Source organism: Schistocerca cancellata, chromosome 9, assembly GCF_023864275.1.
Source record: "Schistocerca cancellata isolate TAMUIC-IGC-003103 chromosome 9, iqSchCanc2.1, whole genome shotgun sequence".
Taxonomy (NCBI): Eukaryota; Metazoa; Arthropoda; class Insecta; order Orthoptera; family Acrididae; genus Schistocerca; species Schistocerca cancellata.
Genome location: NC_064634.1, coordinates 46,322,544 through 46,346,493, shown reverse-complemented (window position 1 = coordinate 46,346,493; position 23,950 = coordinate 46,322,544). Strand labels below are relative to the sequence as shown.

Sequence of the window (23,950 nt, the reverse complement as noted above, 5' to 3'; positions counted from 1 at the left end):
CATGGGGTCAGTTCACTCCAGCCAGACATAATAGAGTCCATGCCACGCCGTGTTGCGGCATTTTTGGGTGCTCGCGGGGGTCCTACACGATATTAGGCAGGTGTACCAGTTTCTTTGGCTCTTCAGTGCATTTTTCGTCTAGAATAACATTACATTATTGGGACAGGATTTCAAAACATGTTGGGCAGTTGTGTCCACCATTCTGATCCTCTTTCCTCCAGACTGTACGAATAGGAGGGCTCTGGTTGTCACTCTTCTCTAGTGTTTCACGCATGCCGGCTGCAGTGGGGAGGAGCAAGCGCCAACTGGTGCGCGCAAAATTTGAAAGCTGTACTTTTAGAGAGCATAACAGGATATTATTACACTAATGGCCATGAAAATTGCTACACCACGAAGATGACGTGCTACAGACACGAAATTTAACCGACAAGAAGAAGATGCTGTGACATGCAAATGATTAGCTTTTCACAGCATTCACACAAGGCTGGCGCCGGTGGCGACATCTACAACGTGCTGACATGAGGAAAGTTTCCAACCGATTTCTCATACACAAACACCAGTTGACCGGCGTTGCCTTGTGAAACGTTGTTGTGATGCCTCGTGTAAGGAGGAGAAATGCGTACCATCACGTTTCCGACTTTGATAAAGGTCGGACTGTAGCTTATCGCGATTGCGGTTTATCGTATCGCGACAACGCTGCTCGCGTTGTTCAAGATCAATGACTGTTAGCAGAATATGGAATCGGTGGGTTCAGGGGGGGTAATACGGAACGCAATGCTGGATCCCAACGGCCTCGTATCACTAGCAGTCGAGATGACAGGCATCTTATCCGCATGGCTGTAACGGATCGTGCAGCCACGTCTCGATCCCTGAGTCAACAGATGGGGACGTTTGCAAGACAACAACCATATGCACGAACAGTTCGGCGACGTTTGCAGCAGCACGGACTATCAGCTCGGAGACCATGGCTGCGGTTACCCTTGACGCTGCATCACAGACAGGAGCGCCTGCGATGGTGTACTCAACGACGAACCTGGGTGCACGAATGGCAAAACGTCATATTTTCGGATGAATCCAGGTTCTGTTCACAGCATCATGATGGTCGCATCCCTGTTTGTCGACATCTCGGTGAGCGCACATTGGAAGCGTGTAGTCGTCATCACCATACTGGCGTATCACCCGGCGTGATGGTATGGGGTGCCACTGGTTATACGTCTCGGTCACCTCTAGTTCGCATTGACGGCACTTTGAACAGTGGACGTTACATTTCAGATGTGTTACGACCCATGGCTCTACCCTTCATTCGATCCCTGCGAAACCCTACATTTCAGCAGGATGATGCACGACCGCATGATGCAGGTCCTGTACGGGCCTTTCTGGATACAGAAAATGTTTGACTGCTGCCCTGGCCAGCACATTCTCCAGATCTGTCGCCAATTGAAAACGTCTGGTCAATGGTGGCCGAGCAACTGGCTCGTCACAATACGCCAGTCACTACTCATGATAAACTGTGGTATCGTGTTGAAGCTGCATGGGCAGCTGTACCTGTACACGCCATCCAAGCTCTGTTTGACTCAATGCCCAGGCGTATCAAGGCCGTTATTACGGCCAGAGGTGGTTGTTCTGGGTACTGATTTGTCGGGATCTATGCACCCAAATTGCGTGAAAATGTAATCACATGTCAGTTCTAGTATAATATATTTGTCCAATGAATACCCGTTTATTATCTGCATTTCTTCTTGGTGTAGCAATTTCAGTGGCCAGTAGTGTAGAATTACGGCCCAAATTTCAGCGCGGGATCGATTTCTGAGGCTGATTTCTTGCTAGTGTTCTTTTGTCCTTATTAAAATATGAGGTCGAGTTGGTGATGTTCTCTTGTTAGTCTTGCCCCCGGAGCTTTTATCTTTTCTCCAAAGATTACTTTAATTTTCGTGTATGTGGAACCAATCTTCCACGCATGCTTACACAGCTTTTCATTAGTCCTCTAGCAATTCCTGCTTTGCCATTTCGCACTTTCTGTCACTCACTTTTTTTTTACACAGCTCTGCTCACATTTGGCAGCTTTATTTGGTGCATTTTCAGTTTTACTCCTTTCATCATCAAATTAATCATCTCGTGTGTTATACAGGGATTTGTGTTAGGTTTCATCTTTCTGCCTAATTGTTTCTCCGATGATTTCGCCATTTCATCTCCCAAGGCTGCGCGTCCATCTTATATATTATTCCTTTCCCCCCTTCAAGTCAATAGTTGCCTAATGCTCTCTTTGAAACTTTCAACAACCTGGTGTTTTATTCTTTCAACTTATCCACGACCCATTTTCTTTATTTTCTACCTTTTTGCAGGTTCTTTAGGTTTAAGTTGCATTTAAAGGCCAATAAATTACGGTCAGAGTCCATATATGCTCTTGGAAATACGCCACATTTAAAAATCTGGTTTTTAATCTCTGCCTTACCACTACATATTTATCTGTAACGCCCTGGTGTATTACACGTATAGTTTCTTTCATAGTTCTTATACCAAATGTTCCCAATGATGCAGTTGGGATTTGTGCAAAATGCTGTCAGGCTGTTTGCCCTTTTATTCCTTTTCTCCAGTCCACGTTCTCGTAGTAGTTTCTTTTCTCCCTATCGAATTCCAGTTGCTCACCACAATTAAATTTTCATCTAATCAACGAACTGAATAAATTCTTTTATGCCGCGTGGTCTAGGGCGCCTTGCCGCGGTTCGCGCGGCTCCCCCCGTCGGAGGTTCGAGTCCTCCCTCGTGCATTTGTGTGTGTGTTGTCCTTAGAGTAAGTTAGTTTAAGTAGCGTGTAAGCCTATGGACCGATGACGTCAGCAGTTTGGCCCCATAGGAACTTACCACTACCATCACTAAAATCTTTTATCTCATTATATTTTTTCGGTTTCTTCATTACCTACAGAGCTAGTGGGTAGTCAAAAAGTCAGTATAAATTGGAAAACTTAATAAACCACGGAATAATGTAGACAGAGAGGCAAAAATTGACGCACATGCTTGGAATGACATGGGGTTTTATTAGAACCACCCCATATTGTTAGACGCGTGAAAGATCTCTGGCGCGCGTCATTTGGTGATGATCGTGTGCTCAGCAGCCACTTTCGTCAGGCTTGGCCTCCCAGGTCCTCAGACCTCAGTCCGTGAGATTACTGGCTTTTGGGTTACCAGAAGTCGCAAGTTTATCGTGATCGACCAACATCTCTAGGGATGCTGAAAGACAACATCCGACGCCAGTGCCTCACCATAACTCCGGACATGCTTTACAGTGCTGTTCACAACATTACTCCTCGACTACAGCTATTGTTGAGGAATGATGGTGGACATACTGAGCATTTCCTGTAAAGAACATCATCTTTGCTTTGTCTTACTTTGTTATGCTAATTATTGCTATTGTGATCAGATGAAGCGCCATCTGTCGGACATATTTTGAACTTTTGTACTATTTTGTTCTAATAAAACCCCATGTCATTCCAAGAATGTGTGTCAATTTGTACCACTCTATCTACATTATTCCGTGATTTATTCAGTTTTCAATTTTATACTGACTTTTTGATCACCCTACTGTGGTGGATGTTGACTTCCTGTCTAACTTGATTATGAAATTAGTTTACTTTTGGCGATTTACTGGTAATAGATATGCAACCAGTCGCTTTTTTATGATTTATCCAACTATGAACATTATGTCATGGACCAAGTGTAGCTACTTTTGTAATCCCGTACCCGCCTGACCGTTACTCGTGTTCTACCTAACTCCGCATTTCACTAAGTAACACTTAATCATACTTAAACCTATTCATTTGTCTTTATAAACTCACTAACTTGATGAGAACACCTTCCTGAGCAGTCCACGCCCAGAGATCCTAATAGGGGTCTATTTTACCTCCAGAATATTTTACCCAAGAGGATGCTATCTTCATTAGGCTATACAGTAGGGCTACATGTCCTCTGGAAATATAGCAGTTGTATTTTCCCCTTACTTTCAGTCATGCTGCAATACCAACATAGCGAGGCCATGTCAGCTATGTTACATGGCGAGATGAGCCAAGCATCCACCCTGCTAACCCTGCAGCTACTGGAAACGCTGCTGTCTTACTTCAATAACAATGCGTAATTTTTTAAGGTCTTGTGGGTTAGTTGGCAGACAACATATTCACAGGTCTCCGTTCGATCCCCAGTTGTTTAAAGGGTCATCCAGGAACTCAGAACATAGGGTCCATAGATTTACGGTCTGACAGATTCTAGCACTATCTCTCAGAGATAAAATTTTTATAATCTTTAGTGGAGTTCCTATTTTTAATAATTACCTGTTATGTGGCTAGTGAGCTCCCTTGGCTGACGTAACGTCTTAAAAGTATTACACGAAATCATTTCGCGGGAGCATCCACGTTTAAAATAATTTAGGTGTTATATGCAAATTCTCTCTCAGCTTTCCCAGAATTGCCTCCGTTATCTTCGTGAAGGGTAAAAAAACGTTATAATTTCTGACAGAAATTGCCGATATGATCTCACACCATGTCAAACTCACTGATAGTCCTTAGCTTCCAAATGTTTTGGTTCTCTTGGGAGACTTTCGAGTTTTATACCACTCTTAGAATTTTCAGCACACGGTGACATTCACGGCTGAAAAACTTGCTCATAAGTTTTCAGTGTAAAGACAGGATATTTCGCAATCGATAATCGCACCTTTCAGCCGCAAAGTAGGTACTCTTCGTTCCATTTATAATTCGGACTAGAAGGCGATTATAGCTCACGGGCAAGTGAAATAATCAGAGTATTCCCAGAAATACGGATGTCTGCCGATAAAACAATCACATACTGTAAATGCGAGAAACTGTAACTTTCCACAAGTAGGATACAGGCAATAAATAGAATTCCCTCAGAGCAAATAGTGACAACCGAAAATTGGATTATCTCAATGAACATGAACAAACATCTCTAAAAATCTATTTCAAAAATCGAAGCCAATAGCTTTATGTTGTCCTAAATAAATTTTGTCACAAATTCCTTGTTGGGTGGCTGTAAACGGTAAAACGGCGATTTCAGTACGTCAAGATGTATTCGAAATGATAAAGCTTGCTGAGAATTTACTGTGACATGTTCAGGCTGCTGTTCACACAACCGAGTTTTCTCAATCGCTCCCTACTACTCATCCATAACGTGTACCCCACCTTTCCTTCCAAACAGCGGCCCCCAAGCTCCCTAATGGGGAAATTCCGCTCCTAAACGAGGCCGAACTCAAAACATAAACGTACCCTCCGTTTCCACCGTTGTAAGACATTTTGCGTTCACTTGTATCTCGAACTAAAGAAGATCTGAGAGCTGTTATCAACCAAGTACACAAATTTATTTTTATGTACTTCGTCACAAAAATACATCGTTTTCATAGCAACCGTCTGGTACAGATACGCTAAATCCCAGTAAGTATGAATATTACAGATGACACCGACATAAAAGTATTGCGCTATGACGTCTTCTTTAGTGTTTTTGTTTCTACACGCACATACGAATTACGTAACGTAAACATTAAAAACAAAGTTTGGCTACACAATTTTAAGCATGTTTCTTCCCTGTTTTATTTCCTTGTTTAAGAGTCTTTTGGTCTACACTGAGCTCAAGAAAACTGCAGAACTGTAGACACACCGTGTATAACGTCTTATGCCGGATCACATGCTCCATTTTCTCCCTATTGCGATTTCCTAACAATTGATTTAGGTGGTAATTGTAATGTCGTTACAAAGCACGGGTGTCCGAAGTTGCTTGCAATACCTTAAATGCAATCGTAGGCTCACATTTAGTGCAAATATATCCACATGAATATCAGGGTTATATGACAAACAGAAACCAAATCTGTAAACTGATGAGCCATTCCAGACTATATGTTATTATGGCTATGCATGCCATAAGCTTTAAAACTGTTGATGTTTTTAGTCCCACACTATTTTCCTACATTTTAAACGTGTTATTCAATTAGTAAGCTACTGACAGTTCAGTAACAACGAATGGATCTACATTGCCAATACAAAATATTTAATTATCCTCTAGTCTTAAAGTGTTTTAGAAAAATTCTTCGGTAACGTCTTCTAATGAAAGAAAGCCCAAAAAGGCAGTGCTACACCTAGCTGTGAAAAATGCACAAAGGCACATGTTTCAAATCTAAAAGAAGCTTAGGGAAACAACAACAGACAACTGCAAACGAAGACAAATGAATTTGTTATAAATGTAAGACCTGCCCAGTTACACAATTTCGTAGTTTTTAACTGTGTGAATAAAGCATTGAATAAGATAGACACACCTCAAAACTAATAGCACATGTATTTACGATACGATACACCGCGCTTATGTAGCTACCTTAAATAACTCAAGTGTGAGTTGTATAACGGGGCTTTCTTCGTGCCACAACAGGCGAAGGTGGTCGGTTTCTATCTTATCCAGCGTTATATTCCACATAGCAAAATCATACTTAATACAAGCAGGAAAGGTATGTTCAACAGCTGTTCTTAAATGAAGTATTTAGCAGCGTGGTCCGAAAATTTGATGTAATGTGACTCCTGAAATACCTCGTAGAATAATTCTTTTCATTTTTACAATTGCATTTGATAAGATTATATTCCGAATATTAAATGTCCTGTTTTTCAAGGACGCATTACGATTTGGCGGCTAAGATACACATACACACGTTGGCAGCAACTTCTTGCGTGATGCAATCGGCTTAAAGAAAAATAAATTACATCTTCTCAACAGCCGCTCTAAAATAGAATCCACAGATCTTTAAAGCCGTTACGTTGTCCCACTGTGACAAGCGGACATCGCGGCACGTCTGTCACTTTCGCTTCTCTCGCGTCAAGGATTCCGCAGCGCGCTGTACCACCACCGAGTTGCACCAGCACCGCCTACCAACAACAAGGCTCCCGTAACGTCAACGCCGAGATACTCACCTAGGACGGCCTGTAGAGCTTGATCCTCTCCAAGAACGTCCATGGCCTGCTCCTTTCACCTTGTCAAGCCATTTTCATTAAGAAAATTCATCTTCGTACGATTGTCTTTTCCATTTTTCACACGATTCACTGGAAACCGTCCCCGTTACAGCAATGAACTTTCCTCCAAAGCCACTGTTATCACGTGACGTACGGTGCGCTGTAGCGTTTCCGCAACGCACCAACAGATGGCTCTAGCCTACGGAGCAGCATGGAGATTTGAATGCACGCTTGTTGTCCTCGGTAGTCATGACAACAGGAATTCCGACAACCATTCGCATACGCAGAGTAGAATTGACAGTAGGGAGGCAGAATGGCTAAACATAAATACGTGATATATGACGCAGGAGATAAAGTAGATGTTGCTTCCGAAGGTAAATTAATACGGTACCAACATTAAATTATTAGAAAGCATTTCATAGTTAGCAGACGGTGCACTTCCACTGTCCGAACAATATTAAAGTATGAACTGTTTAGCATGTGCAATGTAACCCACTTCAAATGATATTTGCCTTGAATAGACGTCACATGCCGTACAGCAAGAGTAATGCATCAACGACTGTTATCAACATATTTTAGTTTGGAAGAATATGAGGGACTTTATTAGGTGGATGTCAGTAATCCGTTTTACCTGCATCCATGAGATCTGTAATTCATGCCTTCCAAAACTTATGATACATGCTAATGTCTCTAGAAACTATTAAGATAGTAGTCAGCTAGGTGGTGAAGAGCAAATAAGGTTTCAAAATTACAACTCGTTTTTTTTTTTTTTTTCATTCATGAATTAACTGCTATTGTAAGTAACAATGAAATATATTAGGATATTTGCATAGTTCAGTGAATGATTTTCAGAACGTTCTTGTATTAAACTGAGTAGTCTACATCAGAACAAAAATTAATATTGTGTGTGATGTCCATGGACAAGACTGTTGTGGGCACTGATCATGTTTATGTTTCATGTTTTCTTATGTGTTTCATGAGTATTCATGTATTTTCCCAAATGTTATCAACTTGATCTTTTAATATGGCAGGTGTTAGGCAGGATATCTGGCCACCAACTGTCACTAACATTATCATAACTCATACAACATGCTGATCCCATAGAGAACAGGAGAAAGACGAAGAAGAAAAGAAGGTCGATTAAGAAGATGTCTTCCCATTCATTAATTAATTTTGTTCCTTAAAGTCCATCAGGTAGTACAGCCTGCAGGGGTAGGGAATAAATCAAGGTATATATTAACAAAGGATAAGGTAATCACAGAAATTTAATGTGTATCTTGTGTTAAAAACAAACTATTCCTGAATTGAAAACGAACTATCACTATACTACTTAACACTATTTACACGTATTTCATCTGAATTTTATCAAGTATGCTAGAGAGGAAGCTGCTACTTTTGAGTAAAAAGGAAAGGAAAAGATGATGATGCTGCATTCTTAGTTACGGTATACTACAAGGCTGTTGTTTATGTACTTTTAGGTGCTTTATTTCCCTGAGTACAACAGTATTTTTTTTGAAGTACCTACATGAGTAACATGAAATATATTCCAGCACTGTTTCAGAAGATCTTGTGCCATATCAGTGAGAAGTCAAAAGGTAGCCATTTTATGTATTTTTTATTTCGATATGATACAATATGGTCACCAAATTTTGCATGCAGGTTTGAAACTTGATCATTACACACTATCTTTTATTTGTATGGATAAGATTTCAAAAGAAGCTTTCCTAAACTATCCATTAAGAGGAAGAAAACATGTTTATATAAAGAGTAATATTTTATATGAGTTGTCATCTTTGACCAGTGATGTAGGAAACATGTGACAAACCCCATAAACAACATGGCAACTGTAACATGATATAAGTGATGATTTTTTCAAACATTGTAAGGCACAGATTGGACTGTCACCACAATCAGTCTTTTTAGTTTCACATCCATTGGCTTTTGTTAGCTCACAACCAAACTGTCAACTTCCAACCTAACTGAGACCTAAGGCAAAGTGACAGATCAGTTTGTCACTGCAACCAGGCTTTTTAATTTCACGTTTGTTGGCCCTGCCAGCTCACAACTAAACTGTCACTTTCCAACCTAACTCAGACCTCGGACAAAAGCTACAGACCAGTCTGTCACCACGACCAGGATATTTTTCCCTTCCACACCAAAAGATGATATCACAGCAGGCATTAAGATTACGACAGGGGACAAAGTCGGTGACATGTATTGACTATTCCTCTTGAACTGAATCACATTACTCAGTGAAAACCAAATTTCCCATCATGCTGAATGGGGAGGGATTTGGAGGGCACGGGGAGGGGAGAAAAGGTCATGGGGACAGGAAACACAATTAGTTCGCTGCTGTCACTGTGTGTGTGTGTGTGTGTGTGTGTGTGTGTGTGTGTGTGTGTAAGTTGTCTAATTCAGAAGAAGGCCATTTTGGCTGAAAGCTTAATTGTTTGACAGTCTTTTTCTTGTGCCTTATGACTCAGCATCTTTGCTATATAGTGAGTAGCAGTCTGTCCTTTTCATGATATTGTTAAATACAAACATTAGTTATTGCCTGATGGTGGCCTTGTAAGCCAAAAATCGAGTAATTAAATAAATTAATACCATAGAACACCAAAAGTGTTGTGCTTTATATTTATAAACAAACATTAGGGATCAATGTAATTTCTGTCCCTTAACCCAGATGTTATGGTAAATTGTAGCAGTGGCAAAAGAGGCATTCCTTTACTGTGTTTTTTAGTATCCTACCTGATATCTGTTGGCCACTTGTTATAGACTTTTGCACAAGACTATAAAAAACTATTATGAACAGTAGACAAGGACGTATTATTTGAATGGGAATTATTTTTACCTCCAGAACTGTGGTTGTGAATTGCACAGTTAGAGAGTTGGTGCTTAAGTATAATAATCCATAGGTCCCTGAAGACACTTCTGTAAGGTGTGAAGAGAGGTATTAATGCTCCTGAAGAAGAGCAGAATGTGAATTGTGATGAGGTAGATAAGTATTTCTGGACAAAGGGGCCAGTAATGTTCTGTAGAAGAAAGATAGTCATCTTGAGGAAGGACATCTTAAAGATCTGTAAAACAGGAGCATGAGAAGAATAATGGGCAGAATGTGTACTGAAGGAACCATCAGGCCCTGTCTTACATCTAACCAGCAATTCTACATATGTTTCATTATGTTGATATTGATACACACAAAAAAAGACCTTGATTTACTTTGGGGTATTAAAATGAGTAACTAATTAAGGAGAGGAAGAAGGGCAAGAGGTGTAAGTGAGCATAAAGTGATGTGATGGGAAGAGAAAAGTTGCAGACAGAGAGATGTCATTTATCTGCAGGAATGTGGAGAGGGAAGCAGTAGCTGTTTGTGTGAAAAGAAGTGTTTGTTTCACTATAATTCAGTATGAGGAAAGTCAAAAGAAATAAGACAGCTCCTTATTAATCAGCATATTTTAACAACATAAGGAGACAGGAACTTCTGGGCTAAGGGAGACAGAAAACAAATAATACACATGGGCTGTGGTTAAGAGAAAGTGAAAAATACCATACCTGGGTACAAACTGATTTCAAATTAGTAATGTATAGTGCTTGATATGTAAATATGAAAACAATTATGAATTTTCACTCTCATATTACAAAAAAATGTTGCAGTATTATTTTATGTAGAAGTACACATTATATACTGAAAAGAGTGATTGGTGTTTATGAGGGCTCTTGTCTTCAGAACGGAAACCGGAGAGTCACAGCAACAAACTGCATTACAAGACTGAAACTAACCCCACAGCAGGGGAAATATAAAATATGCAGTCTCACAGGATTTAGTATTGAGTTCTATCCTGTTCCTAAAATATATACATGTTCTTTTATTGCTCTAAAAGATTATTAAAAACTTGCAACATTTCCTGATCCCCAGTGCCCAAACTCGGCCATACTAGACTCGTTTCAGATGGCAGCTGAACAGACGAACGTCTCTTTCTCAGTCTTAATTTGATGATAAGTCATCTTATTGTTCTTAGTAATGATTAATGAGCTGCTCATACTTATAGGACTATGTACAGTTGTTATATATTAATTGATCACAATGGACCACTTGAGTCATTCCACATTTACTTTTTATTAGATGGCTGATTGGCACTTTCAGTTCACTCTGTACCTTTTCATTCCTTCTGATCATGATTCCCTCAGTTTGCTCGAAATCTTTGTAGCATTTATGTGTATTATGTTTTGCTAAAAATTTGTCAGTCTTAAGAAGAGTGTTAATCTAATCTTTATTCTATGCATCTGCTCTTCAAGTTCAACTGCTTTGCGGTATTGCTGTATTTATTGGATCCACTGTGCTCTCATCTTTTCTGAATTTCTCAGCACTAATTGTCATAAGATCCATTTCTGGCTGTTGCAAGATGTGAAAAAGTAAGAGCTTATTTTATTCTTAATTGTTCTAATAATTAAGTTAATCTCTCAATAGGCAGTTTCATTGGAGGGAGGATTCTCCAAACTTCGTTGACATGAAATTTTTTATTTACGCAAATTCTGATAAATCTTCTGTAATTTTTGAGAAGGTAATCAGTTCTTCTTTCATTTTTAATTTGGAATAGAGTTTTTCAAGTGTAAGAGACATCTGGGATAGTTACGGTTTTACAGTGTTGGATCTTTGTGACTGTTGTCAAGCATTTCCTGTGTTACATTTGCAGATTAAAAACTGGACTTCATAAATTTTGCTTGATCTGTTTATCCATGTTACTTTCTCACTTATATCATGCTTGCTGATTCACCCATGTATTTAAAATGCAACATTGTGTTCAATTTCTAATAATTTATCGAGACTTTGTTTATACACAGGATTTCAATGACATAATCTCAGTTTTCTGTAGTATTCCAATTTCTTATTTTGAAGACTGGTAGTTTGGGCATGAAAATTTTCCATATTGAGGACTGAGAGAGCTAGAGTGTCTACAAACTTGAAGCAGTTTGATCTGTTGGGGATATTGCTGAAATTTTGGCTCTAAGTGGATTTTCTTTTTGCCAAATATTCATGATGTAATTGAGGGCCACATTAAAAAGTTGTGGGGATTATTTGTCAACTTATCTGAGACCAGCCTTCATTGTGAAAACTTTTTACTCTTCTCCTGTGAACCTTGATTCAAAATTTGTTGCTTTTTATTAATTTCAGGTGGTTGCTGCTTTATCCGAGGAGTTTTAAAGGTGTGGTTCTATGGGTACTATGGCATTTTTAAAAATTTGTGAATGAAATAGAGAGCTTTTATTTCTGTATTGTTTGTTTCTGTACTGTAACATTCCATTATTAGCTTGAAGCAGAGAATTTGTTCTGGGTAGGTTCTGTATGGACAAAGTCCTCTTTGGTATGCCCCAACTTGAGGTTTCAGACAGTTTGGACCTTGTTGTAAATTACTTGGGAGAACATTTTATATGTGCAGCATGGAAAGACTATTCCTCTACAATCATCTAGGTTGTTTTTCTCCTTTTTTAAACTTTTCTGGCATTTTCTCCCCCATTTGAATCAGACATTGCTGGAGATTTATAATTGCAGGTTTTCCTGTATTCTTACAGATTTCTGCACAGACTAGGTCTGCACCAGCTGCCCTGTAATTGCAATTTCTATTTAACTGGTAGTTCAAAGATTTATTCAGTTAGAAGTAGTTACAATGGGTCTGATGGATGTGAATATCTTTTCATTTTCTTGGATCCTGTGAATTAACTTTCCTGATTTTTCTCTCAGTATTGGAGTTCATATTTTGTAAGATAACTGTAGAGGAATAGTCTTTCCGTGCTGCACATATAAAATTTTCTCCCATGTAATTTACAACAGGGTCAAAACAATCTGAAACCTCAAGTTGGAGCAGACCAAAGAGGACTTTGTCCATACAGAACCTGCCCGGAACAAATTCTCAGCTTCAAGCTAACAATTGAATGTTACAGTAGAGAAACAAACAGTACAGGAATAATCTCATTAATATATTTTTCTCTTAAATTCTGTTCTATCCTTTCTGGGTATTCTTGAGATGTTTATGTTTTGTCAGTATAGTAAATGAAACAACCTTCCTTCACTCTATTAATGACCTCAGTTGTTAAATTAGAGTTGACAGTACAATAGCGCAATCACTTAATAAGATTAAGGTGAACTGCTTTTTATTTAGTGGAAGTGCAGATACCGATAATGTTTTTTTGCTTAAAAGACTACTTTTCTCTGATGATCCTAGTTGTGTTATATTTTGGAGTGTAGATCATAAATTATCATGGGAACATCATGTAGAATTAATTGCTTATGGTAGAGCTGGAGCAATCTGTTAAGGTATCTTATAAATTATGTACCTGGTGTTTATTTTGGAACATTTCATTTTGCATTTTTTCAAAACATTGTGACATGAGCTATATAAAACTAAAGACAGCTATGGAGAATCTCAATACTGACCTGCATGCACTATCAAAATGAACACACAATATATGATTAAGACTCAGGCCATCCAATACCCAAACAGTACTAGTTGGTCATTCTAGGCTCATTAACCAGAAATATTATAAATTTCTACCATCTTTAATCCTAAATGGAACAAATATCAACTTCTCTCCCTTAGCAAAGAGTCTAGGAGTACTAATAGATGAAACTCTAAATTGATATGAGCATGTAACTGCAGTGTACAAGAAGACATCGGCATCTCTCTATGCTGTACAAAAATATAAAAAGCTCTTCCTTCTTGACTTAAAAAGAAACTTGTACAAATACTTCTACTTCCAATTAGTGATTACAGTGATATTATCCTGCAAGGTCTTTGCTAGGAAAGCTCACATCACCTCTAACTTGCTATGAATACCTGTGTTCAATAAATTTGTGATAGTCGACACTTTGCTCATATTTCACCACCATGTGCACAGTTGTCCTGGCCTCATGCAGGCAAGTGAGGAGATTTCCACACCCTCTTTCTTCTCTACTGTCTTATCAATGCATACTACCCCTCATATCTCTCCTTGACCTCAAAGCTTTTGCCTGAATAACAAAGCAGAAACACCAGTTTCCATCAAAGCAAAATCTTTTCCGTCCCACTCCATTGTTCAGCCACTTCCTTGAATTCCTTTGTAGCAGTAGGAGTTCAACTCTGGAGGAATAACCTCCCACTTTGTATTAGAGAACGGAATGTCTTCAGCTTCAGAAGACAGTTAATGAGACATCTTCTGGAGCAACAATAATGACTACCATTGTCCCTGTGTGCAGTTGTTGCAACTTTGTTAGTTCATATTCATTATTATTTACTCACATTGTGTCTATAGACATTCAAATCATTTTAATACTATATGTCATACTAAAATTGCTATTTCTTGGGTAATGATATTATGAAAAGGAAAGTTCCTACTCACCATGTAGCAGACATGCTGAGTCACAGATAGGAACAACAAAAGGATTGTCACAGATAAGCTTTTGACCAACAAGACCTTTCTCAAAACAGACACACACACACACACACACACACACACACACACACACACACACACACACACACACACACACACACACACACATAGTCAGTCGTGTGTGTGTGTGTGTGTGTGTGTGTGTGTGTGTGTGTATAGTCTGTTTTTGACAAAGGCCTTGTTGGCTGAAATATTATTTGTGACAGTCTTTTTATTGTGCCTATCTGCGACTCAGCATCTCTGCTACATGGTGAGTAGCAACTTTCCTTTTCATAATATTGTTACATTTCCTCCGGGATTTTCCATTGTTTTATTTCTTAGGTAACTATGATGTAAAATACTGTTACACTAAACTGTCATTTCTTAGGTAACTATGATGTAAAAAAAAGTACTGTATATATCTGATGTAAGAGAAGGTGTGATGGCTCAAATCAGATTGAGTTAAATAAATAAATAAATAAAATTATCTTGTGTGGTAACTGTAGTTACAGTCATGGCATGCTGGAAAAGCAGAAGAAAGTATTGGAATAACTATAGGCTCTCCATATAAAGCACATTGCCAATATTGTATTTGCAAACAAAAAGTTTTGACTGAAGTAAATTAATACATAATCAGTATTTTAATTTATGCAAATATTAAGTATTTAGAAGTAAAATTTTTGGAAAACATCAAAACTGACAGACTGTAATGTGTTTCACTCATGCATGGCTTCATATAGATCCCATCAAAAAGAAGAACTTTCAGGGATGTGGAATGAGTCTTATAAGACCAGTAAATCATAAATTTTAACTATTCACTGTATTAAAAATAAACTGTCACAGTATTTCTGAATACTGTTTTTGGTTATACCACCTAGATTTAATCGAGTAAATCAGAAAGAAACTGCCGATTTGAAGCAGACTGTTGCCTCCTCAGTTATGCTATTCAGGGTGAATATATAAAACTGACAAACTGCAGGGATAGGTTTCTGACAGGAAATGCAAAAAAAAAAAAAAAAAAAAAAAGTCCTATAAACATGTGACCGAAAACACATCGTTGCCATGGTAGATGGTGCTGACAAATGAAAGTTCCTCTGACCAAGTGCTCTGTGTTCCCTGTGTGTTGCAGGCTGGCTGATTGATGCAGCATATACAAAATAATGTGAACATCAGTACTTACTTGGTAATGGTTTATTAATAAGGGATTGGACCCCCATTTGCCTGTAATTAACCCAGCCCGATGTTGGAAATAACGAAAATGTTGACTTCTTGGACAATATGACGTGTTTCCACTGATCAGCCATCCATGATTTATGCTCCTGACACCATGTTTTATGCTTCTTTATGTTGGTTGTCATCTCTAATAGTTTCAGTATAGCAGCTCGTCCTTGAATATTTGCTTTAAGGAGTTCTCGGTGGACAGCGTCAATAGATATGGGGTCTAGAAGATGGATATTGAGCTCTGCAGACACTTCATCCACCATAGTTTTGTATTGTTTTGTCACAATTCATCCAGATTAAGGGTTTCTGCACTTTCCCTTAATCAGTTAAGGCAAATAGTATAAGTTTGATTTGCACCCGTTATTACATTTACATGATGATATCTTTCCATGTTTTTTGTAGGCTGTCATGACTGTTGAAACAGTTGCTCTTGAAACATTCAGTAAGTTGGCTGTCTTGGTTACTGATGCTCCAGCTAATCAGGCTCCCACAATCTGCACTCTTTGGAACCCTGTTAGGTCTTTCATAGCATGTCAACCTCGGCCTCTGAATGCAAATACAAAGTGTGCACTACCTGTAAACAACCTGCACTGACACCTAGTCCATACTGAACATGCACAGTCCAGCACAACACGTGCCTTACCTGTATTGTTGACTATCAAACGAAACCATCCTATTACTGCGACTGTTCACATTATTTTGCCTATCCCCTGTACATGATCAACAACTCAATGGAAGAGCCTCATCTGACACTTTACTGGATTCCCTGCTGCAATCATTCCAGTGAAACATCGACCCACACTCCTGAGATGTTTCTCCCATACTAATTAACCTACAGCATCATCCACATCTGCCACTTTTTCTGGCAGATAGTTGCTTTGTATTAATGTATTCTGAATCACTGTAATTTCTAGTGACTCTTAAATCATGTGTGATTATACCCTAAATTACAGTAAAAAAGTGGTCTCTTCTTAAATGTATTGTTAATAACTCACCTCATGATTGGATATCACAAATTTCAGTCTAGACAGCATTTTGTTAGTGTTATTTGGCTGTCTTGGACCATTCACTTTCTTCCTATTGGGGAAAATTTTAGGCAATATCACATGTGAGACTATTCAAGAGACGTAAGACAACAAATAAGATTTTACATTAATTGCCACATTGCATGTAACACCAGAAATAAGTATATCTGGAACTCTGGAAACTTTAAAACCTACAACAACTTATATCATAAAAAAGAGGAGACACTGACACTGAGTTCTCTAAAGTTTCCAGAGTTCCAAATATACTTCCTTATTAGGTATGATATGTGTAGACAGTATGAAAAAAACAGAGTAGAGCAGGCCGCAATGTCCTCTGAAAGTTGGTACAAAGTGAGGTGACACAGTGATTAGCACTGCAGACACATATTCAGGAGTGCATCATTTCAGATCCCCATCCAGATTAAGGGTTTCTGCACTTTCCCTTAATCCGTTAAGGCAAATAGCATGGATCTTTTTAAACTGACATGGCCAACTTCTTCCCCACTGTACACTAAGATGACAAAAATCATGGGACAGTGATATGCTCGTATACAGATGGTGGTAGTGTCATACACACAAGGTATACAAGGGCAGTCCATTGACAGAGCTGTCATTTGTATTCAGGTGATTCATGTGAAAAGGTTTCCTATATGATTATGGCACACAACTGGGATTAAAAGAATTTGAATGCAGAATGGTAGTTGAGGCTAGATGCGTGGGACATTCCATTTCATAAATTGTTAGGGAATTCAATATTCCAAGATCCACAATGTCAAGAGTATGCTGAGACTACCAAATTTCAGGCATTACCTCTCATTACTGACAACACAGTGGCTGACGCCCTTCACTTAATGACTAACAGCAGCAGTATTTGTGTAGAGTTAGTGATCAGTGCTATCAGACAAGCAACACTGCATGAAATAGCCACAGAAATTAATGTAGAGCATACAACAAATGTATCCATTAGGATAGTGTGTAAAATATGGCATTGATGGGCTATGGTAGCAGACGACTGGTGTGAGTGGCCTTTGCTAACAGCATAACTTCGCCTGCAGTGCCTCTTCTGGGCTTGTGACCATATTGATTGGACCCTAGATGATTGGAAAACCATAGCCTGGTCAGATGAGTCATGATTTCAGTTGATAAGAGCTGATGGCCAGGGTTGAATGTGTCACAGACCCCATGAAGCCATAGACCCAGGTTGTCAACAAGGCACTGTGCAAGTTGGTGATGGCTCCATAAAGATGTGGACTGTGTTTATATGGAATAGACTGGATCCTCTGGTCCAACAGAAGTGATCATTGGCTCCATAAATGATTATGTTCAGCTACTTCATCACCAATTCCAGCCATTGATGGATTTCACGTTACCAAACAATGATGGAATTTTTATGGACAATAATCCACAATGTCGTCAGGCCACAATTGTTTGCAACTGATCTGAAGAACATTATGGACAATTCAAGAGAATTACTTGGTCAGCCAGATCACTCATCCCTTCAAACATTTATGGGACATAATTGAGAGGCTAGTTTGTGCACCACATCCTGCACCAGCAACACTTTTGCAATAATGGGTGACTATAGAGGCAACATGGCTCAATATTTTTGCAGGGGCTTCCAACAGCATGTTGAGTCCATGCCATGTAGAGTTACTGCAGTATACCCAGCAAAAGGAGATGTGATACACTATTAGGAGGTATCCCATAGCTTTTGTCACCTCAGTGTAAACTTGCATCACATCTCTAATGGTCTCATCACTGATGGACAGTAACACTAGAAAAGGAAGAGGTCAAAAGACACCTTTCACTTTCACTTCTGCAGTAACAAATTCAGTTTTTAACATTTCCACCAATCTTTGTGACTTTATTTAATTTTTTCTTCTTTTCACAATGATGTACTGCAATTTACTGAATTTTTCACAATTTCATGAAAATCTCATGAAGTGCACATAGAATGGTGGGAGTGGTCAGTTGACCCCATTTTGGGATGTTGCTGTCTTTATAATTACAAAGGTGCTTGCACTGCAATTGTTTCAGTCAATAATCTGTGCTTCAGATGAAAAACATGCATTGTCAGAAGGTTTTGCACTCTAGATTTTGTTACATAACTTTTCAGTTTTGTGTTGTGTGTTGCTATTGTTTTTCATAATTTAGATAACATTATTTTTTTATGTATGTTTTTACTGTAAGAAGTTTTTCATTCATGTCACACCTGTGTGGTATTACTCATTAAGATGCTTTGAATATTCTGCCTAACTAAAATTCTGAATCAGAAAATGCCTTGTGAGTAATAGAAGCAAATTAAAATAAACTGTAAAAATCAAAATCTAGAAGAAGTGGCTTCTGTTAAATTTTTAGGATTCGACCTAGACAAGATTTTAAATTGGGTCAAACGTGGAATATCTAACAAACAATCTATGTAGCTCTGTATTTGCAGTACAAATATTGGCAACTGCTACTGACATGGACATGAGGAAAATTGCATACCATAGCTTCATAAGGTACACGGTATTATTTAACTTAATGCACGTACTGAAATTACAGAAGAGAATCATTAGAAATATTTATGTACTGTGCATCCAAGGAAGTCATGCCACCCATTGTTTAAAAACATGAAATTATTAACAACAGTATCCTCCCTGTATATCTATGATATCATTTTTTGTGTACCACTTTAGAATTATGCAAGGAGAACTGCTTTGGTCACACTTATCGTACAAGAAATAAAGAAAATTGAATACTCCCTGCTCATTACTTAAACTTATATGCTTAGACTCCCCAGTATATGGGAATGTAAATTTATAACAAATTAGAGGCCAAGACAATTTTGAGTATGAATCTAGGTTCACTAAGAAGAAAGCTACATGGTGCTCTGCTTCAGCGATGCTGCTGCTCTGTTGAAGATTTCATGAACAATGAACTGAATATTTGAGCAGAATGTAATTTACAAATTGTCTTGTTATTTGAATGTGTAAAGGTATCTTTCCACAAATTATTTGCATTAATGTTTAAATACAGCTCCATCTTATTAACTATAGCTTTATATTGGTGAAATTGCATTAATTATATTTTGTCATATCTACTGTACCCAACCAAATGATTAGCACATGTATGTTATGAGATGAATAAATCACAATTCACAGTTCTGCCAGAGGCAATTAAAATAGTAATCCCAAGTCAGAGTTTCTCTAAACAGATTTCTCTCCATTTCAGTTATCTTCTCACTGGTTTCAGAAGTTGAGGAGATAACAGTGAAGGTGGCTGCTAGAGACTGAACAGAATGGATGATTGCTAACATTTGTGTTAATTGTGTTTTGACATGTCTCCTGTACTCTAATCAAAGGATTAGCATATGTATGTTATGAGATGAATAAACCACAATTCACAGTTCTGCTAGAGGCAACTAAGATAGTAAGGCTGAGTTGAAGTTTCTGCTACTAGATGTCTCTGCATTTCAGTTGTCTTCACAATGGTCTCAGAAGTTGACTGAGCCAATTGTGAAGGTGGCCACTAGAGACTGAACTGAATGGAAGGTTGGTAACATGTTGTTGCCTGGAAGAAAAGCAGCTGTGGATGTCCTGAAGGAGAGGGTATAGTCCACTGCATATGCATGGCACCTAGTGGATGATTCTGTCATCAGTGCCCTCCAACTTGGAGAACTTTGGGGTAATGATTGCTTTCATGTTCACCAGAGGCACTTCTTGTGCTAAACGTGTTTCCCAGGATGACATTTGGTCACATTGTTGGGGGCCTAATTTAATCAGGATAAAATGATAAGAGAGATATTCCATGAACTCATCAAATTCATCCTCTCCGATGAGAAGTCATTCCAAGTTCAACACATCTTTGCTGAGAAGTTCCCTCTTATATATGAAATATGGATTAAGTTTGTGGAAAACTGTCTCCACTTTTACCACTCTGGTGAAAATATTGCAGTTGATGGGCAGTTACTTCCCAGCAAAAGCAAGGAGCAAGGTACCCAGTTGATGCCACACCAATGTGAAAAATTTGGACTCAGTTTCCAGATGGCTGTAGATGTGGCATCAAAGTACATTTGCTGCAATACCTTTGCGTACCTTGGTAAGGAGGATAACTGACCAAACAACCAAACATTGGGAGGGTATGCCATTCTTCACCTCATGGAACCATTTGTAAATAAAAGAATTAACTAAACAAACACACTTTTTTGTCTTGTTTCACAAATGTTATTATGGTTACTGCACAATGTAGGTTTCAGGCTATAAGCCAGCTTTCAAGTACATTGTGATTCCAAAAATGATAAAGCAAAGATAAACATGATGATAAGGCAAAGATAAACCTCTGAACTTCTTAATGTATTGATTCTTGACTTAATGTAAAATTGCTTCAGTGACAATTTTTTTGACAAATTACATATGGAATTACAAAATTTAGCAGTTGCACTAACATGACTAAACTTACCTAAGAATAAAGTTATGCATCAGGCTGTAACCTTTTTATCTACTGATGGACTGAGGCCCAAAGCTTCACTTCTATCTAGGAGTTGTGATATCATCTCAAAGAGGTGAGTAATTGAATTGGGTTTGCTCATTTAATAATATGAGTGGAAATATACACTTTTTTTTATTTCTAGAATTTCTAACTGGCTGAGTTTTTCCCCCTTTTCCTCTGTGTGTAAGACTTGTAAATCTATTATGTATTTATGGTTTTTGTTAAGGCAATTTTTTGCAAAGGCTCAATGAGGCTTATTCAGTCTCCAGCTTCTATGATATTCCTTAAGCCTGGTGCAGATTGACCTCCCAGTCTGTCCTATGTAGCAAGACTGACACTCTTGGCATATTTTATAAATGCCACTTTTTGTGATGGCTGGTTGTTTGTCTTTTGCATTGAACAAGCAACTATATATTTGCTGAGGGTCATGGGAAAACACAGAGAAACTCTTTCCCTTCAAATTGTTACTTAACCTGTTTGACATTTTCCTGTGAAAGGTAATCTGCAGCATTTCTTTTCCAGTTTGTCTGTGTTGTTTGTTGGGGATAGTAGAGACCTGGTTCACTTCTTCATCTTTTTACTTAGAATTTTGTAAATGATGTTGGGGTCAAATTTATTATTTGTGGCTATTGTTTTTATTATATTAAGTTCCAGTTGAAAGTCTTATTGGGACATGGGGATAGAAAGGAGATGGTTGATCATGTGGTAGAGGGAATGAATGTGTCAGTGAAGAAGTATTTGCAATATATACGATTTCCATTCTTTTGGACATGTCCAAACGAACAGACACCAATTTGATCCAGCAGTCATTATGAATTAAGATGCAAACGAGTTATAGACTTTGGTTGTGAGTAGGCACTGAATGAAAGCAATGGAGAAAGTTGAAAATTTGTGCTAGACCAGGATTTGAACCCAGAGCTCCTGCTTACTAGACAGTTGGTCTTACCACTAAGCTATCTGGACACAGTGGACATTGCAACTGCACAGACTACCCAAAATATACGTGGTGTCTGTTCTTTTGGATATGTCTGAAAAAACAGACACTTGTTTGATCCAGCAGTCATTATGAATTATGACACAAAAGAATTAAAGACTTCGGCTGCGAGTGGGCATTGAATGAAGTTGAAAATTTGTGCTGAATCGGGTTTGAACCTAGGTCTCCTGTTAACTAGGCACTTTCTCTCTCCACTAAGCCAACCAAACGCAGTGGACATTGCAACTGCATGGACTACTCTAGCATGCCTACCATGAGATCCAGATTCTCAGTTATCCACACACTTATCCTCATTACTCACAGCATTTTGTTGATTCCCGAAAATGTACTTTGGTGTGTGTGTTCTTTTGGGCTATTGATAACTTCTGAATTTGGTTTGGTCATCTTTAGTTGTGTTGTGGTGCTAGTGTTTATAGTGTGTGTTGGCTTTTGACGTATGCTCTACATGCTGAGGTTTTAAATTTTCATGCACAGCACTCTCTTGCATTTATGTCTTGCAAATTACACTGGTATGCATCTGTGGAAATATCAATGGCTGTCAAAAAGTCACTCAACTGCTATTCCTCACTCAGCTGCATTTCCACAAGTTGTTTGTGTGTTTTAGGGATGCTATTATTTCTGCAGTTCTAGTGTTAAACCCTAATCTTTCTGCATTCCAGGTATCATTGTTGAGAAAACCATAAGGCAGTTGGCACTAATTGTCACTACCGTCATAGGGGTTCTGTTCTTAAATCATGGAGTACATCTATGATCATCCCACTATTTGAAAGACAAAGTTCCCATAATACCAGAAACTATTATCCTATCAGTATTCTCTCGTGTTGTATAAAATGTGCTTTTGAATCCTCTTGAACCTTATTAGTTTGAACAGTGATTCAGTCCAGCCTGTTGGAAGACTGTTCCACAGTGGCTTTAGAACACTAGACCATCTTTTAGTCTTCTGTGAAAGCATCAGTAAAATTAATGAATACTAGTTGCCTCTCTGTGAAGCTTTTGTCTATGTTAAAAAGTCATTCAAGTCAGTCACACAGTGATCATGCAAACCTTCCTGGAACAGTGGTGTACCATAGGTCTCTAGAAGAGCGTAGCATTCCAAAGGATTGGAAAAGGGCACAGGTCATCCCCGTTTTCAAGAAGGGACGTCGAACAGATGTGCAGAACTATAGACCTATATCTCTAACGTCGATCAGTTGTAGAATTTTGGAACACGTATTACGTTCGAGTATAATGACTTTTCTACTTTTCTGGAGACTAGAAATCTACTCTGTAGGAATCAACATGGGTTTCGAAAAAGACGGTCGTGTGACACCCAGCTCGCGCTATTCGTCCACGAGACTCAGAGGGCCATAGACACGGGTTCACAGGTAGATGCCGTGTTTCTTGACTTCCGCAAGGCGTTCAATACAGTTCCCCACAGCCATTTAATGAACAAAGTAAGAGCTTATGGACTATCAGACCAATTGTGTGATTGGATTGAAGAGTTCCTAGATAACAGAACACAGCATGTCATTCGCAGTGGAGAGAAGTCTTTCGAAGTAAGAGTGATTTCAGGTGTACCGCAGCGGAGTGTCATAGGACGGTTGCTATTCACAATATACATAAATGACCTTGTGGATGACATCGGAAGTTCACTGAGGCTTTTTGCAGATGATGCTGTGGTGTATCGAGAGGTTGTAACAATGGAAAATTGTACTGAAATGCAGGAGGATCTGCAGCGAATTGACGCATGGTGCAGGGAATGGCAATTGAATCTCAATGTAGACAAGTGTAATGTGCTGCGAATACATAGAAAGATAGATCCCTTATCATTTAGCTACATAATAACAGGTCAGCAACTGGAAG

The 23,950-nt window shown here is 38.6% G+C and overlaps 1 protein-coding gene across 1 annotated transcript in view; it reads left to right on the top strand.

Moving 5' to 3' along the window:
* The first annotated feature begins 7,227 nt into the window (after positions 1–7,227).
* The window catches only part of LOC126100953 (uncharacterized), a 75,231-nt gene continuing 58,508 nt past the window's right edge, over positions 7,228–23,950 (top strand). The window contains exon 1 of the mRNA XM_049911614.1: positions 7,228–7,365. Coding sequence (XP_049767571.1) covers positions 7,305–7,365 — 61 coding nt within the window. The 5' untranslated portion in view covers positions 7,228–7,304. The remainder of the gene's footprint in view (positions 7,366–23,950) is intronic.